The sequence below is a fragment of the Nannobrachium achirus genome (genome assembly GCF_963921795.1).
Source record: "Nannobrachium achirus genome assembly, chromosome: 11".
Taxonomy (NCBI): Eukaryota; Metazoa; Chordata; class Actinopteri; order Myctophiformes; family Myctophidae; genus Nannobrachium; species Nannobrachium achirus.
In genome coordinates, this window is record NC_137820.1 from 2375771 (window position 1) to 2386057 (window position 10287).

The 10287-nt window shown below is 43.8% G+C and overlaps 1 protein-coding gene across 1 annotated transcript in view; it reads left to right on the forward strand.

Annotated features, from left to right (window-relative positions):
- The window catches only part of LOC308293714 (CD81 antigen-like), a 44043-nt gene extending 34253 nt beyond the window's left edge, over positions 1 to 9790 (forward strand). Inside the window, exons 6-8 of the mRNA XM_080736324.1 lie at positions 6873 to 6959; positions 7988 to 8071; positions 8374 to 9790. Of these exons, the coding sequence (XP_080592450.1) occupies positions 6873 to 6959; positions 7988 to 8071; positions 8374 to 8436 (234 nt within the window). The 3' untranslated portion in view covers positions 8437 to 9790. The remainder of the gene's footprint in view (positions 1 to 6872; positions 6960 to 7987; positions 8072 to 8373) is intronic.
- Positions 9791 to 10287: the final 497 nt, after the last annotated feature.

Sequence of the window (10287 nt, forward strand, 5' to 3'; positions counted from 1 at the left end):
CATCTAACCTCTCCACTTCCCTAATCTATTCTACCACTGTGCTGGACTTGGATGTGCTGGGCTGTGCTGGACTCTATCAGGCTCTGGTGGGCTGTTTTGGGCTCTGGTGGGCTATGCTGGGCTCTGGTAGGCTATACAGGGCAGTACTGTACTATAGCCTAGACATGTTCATGTAAAACTATTGGCCGTGTACACTAAGGCATGTAGAAACTATTGCCCGTGTACACAGTGGATAATCCCATCAACGAGGAGCTACAGGACTGGCGGGAGCCTGGAGCAGCCCGGTGGAGACTGCTTGAGTCTGGTGCAGTCCTGTGCACCCTGGTCTGGCCTATTCCAGCCGGATCCAGCCTAGTGTAGCCTAGTGAAGCCATCTAACCTCTCCACTTCCCTAATCTATTCTCCCACTGTGCTGGATTTGGATGTGCTGGGCTGTGCTGGACTCTTTCGGGCTCTGGTGGGCTGTTTTGGGCTCTGGTGGGCTGTGCTGGGCTCTGGTAGGCTGTACGGGGCAGCAATGTACTAAAGCTTAGACATGTTCATGTAAAACTATTGGCCGTGTACACAAAGGCATGTAGAAACTATTGCCCGTGTACACAGTGGATAATCCCATCAACGAGGAGCTACAGGACTGGCGGGAGCCTGGAGCAGCCTGGTGGAGACTGCTGGAGTCTGGTGCAGTCCTGTGCACCCTGGTCTGGCCTATTCCAGCCGGATCCAGCCTAGTGTAGCCTAGTGAAGCCATCTAACCTCCCCACTTCCCTAATATATTCTCCCACTGTGCTGGACTTGGATGTGCTGGGCTGTGCTGGACTCTATCGGGCTCTGGTGGGCTGTTTTGGGATCTGGTGGGCTGTGCTGCGCTCTGGTGGGCTGTGCTGGGCTCTGGTAGGCTGTACGGGGCAGTACTGTACTGAAGCTTAGACATGTTCATGTAAAACTATTGGCCGTGTACACAAAGGCATGTAGAAACTATTGCCCGTGTACAGAGTGGATAATCCCATCAACGAGGAGCTACAGGACTGGGGGGAGCCTGGAGCAGGTGGAGTCTGGTGCACCCTTGTCTGGCCTATAACAGCCGGATCCGGCCTGTAATGGCTTGTGCAGCCATCTAACTACCCCCAGTCCCTGGTTTTAACTCCCACTAGGCTGGACTTAGTGTGTTGGACTCTATTGGGCTCTGCTGGGCTGTATTTGTTTCTGGTGGGCTGTACTGGGCTCTGGTGGGCTGTGCTTTGCTGTTCTAGGCTCTGTTGGGCTATACAAGGCAGTACAGTACTAAAGTTTAGACATGTTCATGTAAAACTATTGGCCGTGTACACAAACTCATGTAAAACTATTGCCCGTGTACACAGTGTATAATCGCATGTGCAAGGATCTACAGGGCAAGCTGGAGCCTGGAGCAGCATGGTGGAGTCTGGTGTAGTGCTGTGCACCCTGGTCTGGCCTATTCAAGCCAGGTCCAGCCTGTAATGGCCTGGTGGAGACATCTAACTACCCCCCTTCCCTGGTCTATACTCCTACTTGGCAGGACTGGGCTGAACTTAGGTGTGCTGGACTCTATTGGGCTCCTGTGGGCTGTATTTGTCTCTGGTGGGCTGTGCTGTGCTTTGCTGGGCTCTGTTAGGCTGTATGGGGCAGTACTGTACTATAGCCTAGAAATATTCATGTAAAACTATTGGCTGTGCGTGCACACAAACTCATGTGGTAACTCAATATGGTTATTGTGAGGCTAAAGATGCTTTCCATCATAGTGACATGCAGAAAAAACTGTCCATATAGTATGGTTTACATAGAAGTCAGGCAGTTGTCCTTCACGTATTCATATATATTTAATGTATTTATTCCATAAATATTTTTTGGGTGAGGGGGGCTCAACCCAATACAGCAGATCTACAAGCACCTCGCAGATCTACAAGCACCTGCCAGGGACACAGTTTGGTTGGCCTGCATAAGCCTTGCTGTCAACACACTACTACACCAACCATCACCTGCCTACCAATCAGGTCACCAAGCCAGGAGTGTTCAATTAGTGCCTGTCTTTTGATCAGTGCCTCCTGCCAAGTGGCCTCAGTCTTTCTTTGGAGTTCACTAGGAGAGAAGCATGTTTGAGCTCAGTGCAAAGTGTGTTTGTTTTCCATTTGGACTTACTGTGTTTTGTTGGTGTGTTTGCAACCAAGACCAAAGGAATAGCATTATGCACATCGCCTAACTTGTGAGAAAGTCCTGCTGGGCAAAACCTTCTCACTTAATATTTGACAGTTTGTCCTGTTTGGTAGCACAAAAAGAGTTGAGGCGTTTGTAAAACACGGTCTTGTGAAAATAGCAGATATACATGCTCACAATGCCTCACAACGCAAGGCGGCGTGAGCTTGTAGATCTGCTATTTTCAACATTTTAATATTTAATTTGTCATTTTAAAGGTATTAAAAAGGTCCTTAAATTGTATCTTAAAAAATGTGCAGATAGCCTCTGTACACTGTTGAGTGGGAAAAAAAACAATGTTCACATTAAGCTAATCATTTGGGACCACCCAAGATCATTTGGAGACCCCTCTGGGGCACTGTGCCAGGATCTCACCAGCACTGTAGCTCCCCACACTTGAGATTAACAACTCTGTACACGGGGAATAGATATACATGAGTTTGTGTACACGGCCAATAGTTTATTTACATTAACATGTCTAAGCTTTAGTACAGTACTGCCTTGTGTAGCCCAACAGAGTTCAACTCAGCACCGCACAGCCCACCAGAGCCCAATACAGCCCACCAGAGCCCAATAGAGTCCAGCACACCTAAGTCTAGGCCAGTCCTGCCCAGTGGTATTGTAGACCAGGGAAGGGGGGTATTCTTATGGCTGCACCAGGCCATTACAGGCCGGATCCAGCTTGAATAGGCCAGACCAGGGTAGACAGGACTGCACCAGACTCCACCAGGCTGCTCCATACTCCAGCCAGCTCTGTAGATCCTGTGTACACGGCACTCCTAACTCGAACGGTCAAGGGAAAGGGTCGTTTTAGGCGTCAAAACGGGCCCTTTGTCCTTAAAATGAATTAAAAAATCAAAAAAATATGTTTTGTTTTAGGCCGGACAAACTTTTCATATTTGAAGCATGCCCGATCCGATGGAATGGGTTTCGTGTCTCTCCGACACTTTGAACCCTTTACGATTGCGAAAAAGACACCGAAACTCGAATTTTTGTCCTTAAAATCAATAAAAAAAACAAAAAAAATCTGTTTGTTTCACGCAGGAAATACTTTTCATATTTGAAGGATGCCTGATCCAATGGAATGGGTTTCGTGTCTCTCCGACAATTTGAACCCTTTACGATTGCGAAAAAGACACGAAATTTGCACGCCACCAACACGATTACACATTCTTTCGGATAAAAGACACTTATTCTGACTTACTTTTTGACGCTGAATCCAACAAACCCGGTCTCGTGTCTCTACGACACTCCTAACTCGAAAGGTCAAGGAAAAAGCCACTGTGTACACGGGCCATAGTTTTACATGACTTTGTGTACACGGCCAATAGTTTTACATGAACATGCCTAGGCTATAGTAGATTACTGCCCTGTATAGCCTACCAGAGCCCAGCACAGCCCACCAGAGCCCAGTAAAGCCCACCAGAGCCCAATAGTCCAGCACAGCCCAGCACATCCAAGTCCAGCACAGTGGGAGAATAGATTAGGGAAGTGGAGAGGTTAGATGGCTTCACTAGGCTACACTAGGCTGGATCTGGCTGGAATAGGCCAGACCAGGGTGCACCAGACTCCAGCAGTCTCCAGCAGTCTGCTCAAGGCTCCCACCAGTCCTGTAGCTCCTCGTTGATGGGATTATCCACTGTGTACACGGGCAATAGTTTCTACATGCCTTTGTGTACACGGCCAATAGTTTTATATGAACATGCCTAGGCTATAGTACAGTACTGCCCTGTATAGCCTACCAGAGCCCAGCACAGCCCACCAGATCCCAAAACAGCCCACCAGAGCCTGATAGAGTCCAGCACAGCCCAGCTTATCCAAGTCCAGCACAGTGGGAGAATAGATTAGGGAAGTGGAGAGGTTAGATGGCTTCACTAGGATACACTAGACTGGATCCGGCTGGAATAGGCCAGACCAGGGTGCACCAGACTCCAGCAGTCTCCAGCAGTCTGCTCAAGGCTCCCGCCAGTCCTGTAGCTCCTTGTTGATGGGATTATCCACTGTGTACACGGGCAATAGTTTCTACATGCCTTTGTGTACACGGCCAATAGTTTTACATGAACATGCCTAGGCTATAGTAGATTACTGCCCTGTATAGCCTACCAGAGCCCAAAACAGCCCACCAGAGCCTGATAGAGTCCAGCACAGCCCAGCACATCCAAGTCCAGCACAGTGGGAGAATAGATTAGGGAAGTGGAGAAGTTAGATGGCTTTACTAGGCTACAGTAGGCTGGATCCGGCTGGAATAGGCCAGACCAGGGTGCACAGGACTGCACCAGACTCCAGCAGTCTCCACCGGGCTGCTCAAGGCTCCCTCCAGTCCTGTAGCTCCTCGTTGATGGGATTATCCACTGTGTACACGGGCAATAGTTTCTACATGCCTTAGTGTACACGGCCAATAGTTTTACATGAACATGTCTAGGCTATAGTACAGTACTGCCCTGTATTGCCTACCAGAGCCCAGCACAGCCCACCAGAGCCCAAAACAGCCCACCAGAGCCTGATAGAGTCCAGTACAGCCCAGCACATCCAAGTCCAGCACAGTGGGAGAATAGATTAGGGAAGAGGAGAGGTTAGATGGCTTCACTAGGCTACACTAGGCTGGATCCGGCTGGAATAGGCCAGACCAGGGTGCACAGGACTGCACCAGACTCCAGCAGTCTGCTCAAGGCTCCCGCCAGTCCTGTAGCTCCTCGTTGATGGGATTATCCACTGTGTACACAGGCAATAGTTTCTACATGCCTTAGTGTACACGGCCAATAGTTTTACAAGAACATGTCTAGGCTAGTACAGTACTGCCCTGTATAGCATACCAGAGCCCAGCACAGCCCACCAGAGCCCAAAACAGCCCACCAGAGCCTTTGTGACAGGTGATAGATTTAGAGCTACAAATTATGGTATGGAACTGCCGATGGAATTAGATCTACAAATCATGGGGATGCGACTAGTTTTAGAATTAGATCTACAAATCATGTGGATGTGACAGGTGATAGATTTAGAGCTACAAATTATGGTATGGATTAGATCTACAAATCATGGGGATTGGAATGGTTTTAGAATTAGATCTACAAATCATGTGGATGTGACTGGTTTTAGAATTAGATCTAGAAATCATGTGGATGTGACAAGTGATGGATTTAGGGCTACCAATTATGGTATGGAACTGCCGTTGGATTTAGATCTACAAATCATGGGGATGGGACTGGTTTTAGAATAAGATCTATAAATAATGTGGATTTGACAGGTGATAGATTTAGAGCTACAAATTATGGTATGGAACTGCCGATGGAATTAGATCTACAAATCATGGGGATGCGACTAGTTTTAGAATTAGATCTACAAATCATGTGGATGTGACAGGTGATAGATTTAGAGCTTCAAATTATGGTATGGATTAGATCTACAAATCATGTGGATGTGAATGGTTTTAGAATTAGATCTACAAATCATGTGGATGTGACTGGTTTTAGAATTAGATCTACAAATCATGTGGATGTGACAGGTGATGGATTTAGAGCTACAAATTATGGTATGGAACTGCCGATGGAATTAGATCTACAAATCATGGGGATGTGAATGGTTTTAGAATTAGATCTACAAATCATGTGGATGTGACTGGTTTTAGAATTAGATCTACAAATCATGTGGATGTGACAGGTGATGGATTTAGAGCTACAAATTATGGTATGGAACTGCCGATGGAATTAGGTCTACAAATCATGGGGATGCGACTAGTTTTAGAATTAGATCTACAAATCATGTGGATGTGACAGGTGATAGATTTAGAGCTACAAATTATGGTATGGATTAGATCTACAAATCATGTGGATGTGAATGGTTTTAGAATTAGATCTACAAATCATGTGGATGTGACTGGTTTTAGAATTAGATCTACAAATCATGTGGATGTGACAGGTGATGGATTTAGAGCTACAAATCATGGTATGGAACTGCTGATGGAATTAGATCTACAAATCATGGGGATGGGACTGGTTTTGGAATTAGATATACAAATCATAGAAATGAACTGTCTGTAAAGTTAGATCTACAAATCACGGAGATGGGATAGTCTATCAAATTAGACAGTCATTTTTTCCATTCAGTAATGCTGGCTGTGTACACATGTCCACTTCCAATAGTTTTGGAAAATAGCCTGCCGCCCTGTGGAATTATGCTTGAACTGCAGAAAAGGACCCTAAATTAAAAAAAAAGAAACAAAAATCATCCGTGGGACTGATGGGCGAGCAAGTGGTGTCCACACGCAGAGGGGGCCCCGGAGGACATTTTGAGTCCACCCGGTGAATTTTCACGCCCCCACAGTCCGCACAGTGGGGCCCGGAAATTTGGCTGTGTACACCGGCAATAGCTGATTGACTTCAGAGACACCAAAAACAATAGGTTTAATAATAATAATAATAATGACATATTAACATAATGAATATTAATGATGTTTATGTCCTCAGCTGGACTGCTGTGGTAAAGGAGATGATAATATAATAATAATAATAATAATAATAATAATAACATATTAACATAATGAATATTAATGATGTTTATGTCCTCAGCTGGACTGCTGTGGTAAAGGAGATGATAATATAATAATAATAATAATAATAATAATAATGACATATTAACATAATGAATATTAATGATGTTTATGTCCTCAGCTGGACTGCTGTGGTAAAGGAGACGACAACCCTCTGTTCAAACAACACTCTGAAGCTCTGTGTCCAAAGAAGACTGAACACACTGAGGTGAGACTGCGTGTTAGCACCCTCTGGTGGCAGTGATGTCACACTTCACCTCTCTATAAGGCAGATGACAGGACGCTCCAAAGCCACAGCTGTTGATGTGTTTGAACGTTGTTTTGTGGGCAGAGGCCATTCCATTCTAGCCTCTTCTATCAGGGGGTGCAAGACAGACCAGGTTCCTCATGCAAAATCTTCAGGTTTTGTACGGTTTATCCTGTTGTTTTAACGGGTTTCTAAGGTTTCTTTTTGACCCAATTGTAAACACAATACAAACAAAAACTGGTGCTTTTTCTAGACACCATGAGCATATGTCTATATGATTTATTTACTTATTGTGCAACAACGTGTGTGTAAAATACATTTCTTACTTGAGTAGGCCTACTGACTGCACTTGTAGGTATTTGTACTTTACTTTAAGTATGTCCAATTTCCAGTACTTTACTAGGTCTATCTACTCCATTACATCTCGGATCCAAATATTGTACTTTGCAGATATAAATTATAATATTACAAAGGTTTTACTTAAGTAGAAAATTTGGTCGAGTTGGGTAGAGTTGGCTTGCTTGAGAGAGAGAGAGAGGGCTTTAGTAGCCTTTCGCCTCCAAATTTGACACCAGAGCTAAAATGTAATAACACTTTTTGGAAATTCGCACCCTTGGCACCCCTATAAGATCTCCTATGATTGGGTGAGAGCTCTGGACATGAGTGCTCCTCTGCTGATAAGAAGCTTTCTGTGAGGACAAAGATTCCACTGGCTTCACAAAGTTCTCATGTTTTATTGGTCTGTATATGAAAACCAAACTATATGAAGAAGACGTTTATGACTGACAGTTTGTGTGGTTGTGATTGACAGTTTGTGTGGTTATGACTGACAGTTTGTGTGGTTGTGATTGACAGTTTGTGTGGTTATGACTGACAGTTTGTGTGGTTATGACTGACAGTTTGTGTGGTTGTGATTGACAGTTTGTGTGGTTGTGATTGACAGTTTGTGTGGTTATGATTGACAGGTTATGTTGTTCTTGTTTCCACAGAGCTGTCATGTGAAACTGATCGACCTTTTCTCCGAGAAACTCTACCTGGTTGGGCTGTCTGCTCTGGTGGTGGCTGTTATTATGGTAGGATATGATTACTGTTATTAATATAATCTATGTCATAATGGTAGGATATTAGATTAATGTCTATTGGGGTGAACTACTCCTTTCAAAATATAACATATGTGAGTACTTTTTCCATAATCATATGACAGTTATGATGGCATATTAATATGTTCATGTGACAGTTATGATAGGTGATATGTAACTGTGATTATGGAGTGATAGGAGCCTGACAGGTTGATATGCCACCGATGCGGAGCGGAGGTGACATATCAACAAACTGTGCAATGATAGATGATATTTGATGTCTCTCTTCCTTTCAGATCTTTGAGATGATCTTCACCATGGTGCTCTGCTGTGGAATCCGGAACAGTCCAGTTTACTGAGAGCCCAGAGATCCACTTCTGCCTGGCGCTAGGGTGCTTCTGCCTGGTGCTAGGGTGCTTCTGCCTGGTGATACGGTGCTTATGCCTGGTGCTAGGGTGCTTATGCCTGGTGCTAGGGTGCTTCTAGCCAGGGAGCCACAGGCCCAACATTTGAGAGGAACTGTGATGTCATAACATACTTTTTATTTTGAGAATGAGAGGCCTACTCTGCCGGAAACATTGTGGAAAAAAATGTCCCATCGACGTCACTATACAGGAAAAGAATACAAAAAATAAATCTGCTTTAATTAGCATGTGAGGGGTCAAACTAGGGGTTCTTCATGATTCTGAATCCATTGCAAGAATTCCTTAGGCTAGATTTCAGCCCCATAAAACGGTGAAAAGTGATGAGTCATTAAGAAATCACAGTTTTGAGGAAGGAAGGGATGTTTTTTCATGCAAAACACATTCTTGCAATGGATTCAGAATCATGAAGAACCCCTAGTTTGACCCCTCACATGCTACTTGAAGCACATTTATTTTTTTGTATTATTTTCCTGTATAGTGAAGTCGATGGGACAGTGATACAAATGGACATAACCTTTTTCCGCAATGTTTCCGGCAGAGCAGGCCTCTCATTCTGTGTACCTTAATGACCAAATGAATAGAACAAACTAAAATAAAAGGTATGTCATGACGTCACAGGTACAACCCTATTCTTTGAGCTTTTGGGCCTGTGGCTCCCCGACTATTCTGCCTTTTTGCAGAAACTCGCAAATGTCAAGAAACCACTCCGTTCCCATTGAAAAGCAGAATCCAACTTACCATAGATAGATTTTAACTCCCAAGTCAGAGAAGGTCATAGAAATATCAAAAATAGCTGATCTACAAGCTCAATGTTCTGCCAATGACAGGATGTGGGAGGTTTTGAAAGGGCACCTTTGTAGGTGCTTCTGCGTGGTGCCAGGGTGCTTCTGCGTGGTGCCAGGGTGCATCGGCTAGGTGTTAAATATGTGGTCCTTCCTTCTTATGATTAGAAACCAACTCAAGTTGCATCTCTATATCAGTATTAACGATTAAGTAATTGACAATTCTTTATAATCTTCTAAAGCTTTCGTTCCACTAAGGTGTCAACTGACAGACCTTTTTTTAGCTATAGGCTACTTTTTTTAAGGATTATTTTTTAAATATTTTGTGATATTTTGATGACTGTCTTTTATTGGTTGTATAAACTGTATATATTTATATCTATTTGTCATTAGGTTTTGATAATAACTAGTCAGTGTCAGTTGTATCATTTTAAAGAACAGTTTCAGGGAGTTTTAAATGTTAACGTGTGAATTCCTTTCAATGACATTATGAATATAAATGTAATGTTCTGTCACTCATTTTGACTCATGATAATAAATTATGTCTTCTCATTTGGAGTTCCTCTTTCCATTTATTACCAACAGAGGGCGGTATTGTACTGTACTTGAGCACACATTTGAGGTACTTTACAAGAGTGTTTACTTACTTCTACCCCTACCACAACCCAGAGTAACATAAGTGCAGTTAGATTTAGGTTATTATTATTACATAACATTGTGGGTCGCAGACACAATTTTATGGGTCCCTTAATTTCTGTTTCCTACAAAAACATTCCCCCCATAAGATTTGCATGGAAAAAAAAGAATACAATAAATGCACAAAAAAGAAAATGAGAAAATCCATAAATTAGACAACTTAATGTTTAAGAAGTAGGCCTAGCCGCCTAGGCTTCGTGAAAATAGACGTTCTACACCAGGGGTGGGCAATCATTTTTTTCATGCGGCCACATGAACAGCAGAAAATGTTGTGGAGGGCCGTGCCAAAAGGCAGTGCTCCCCGCAA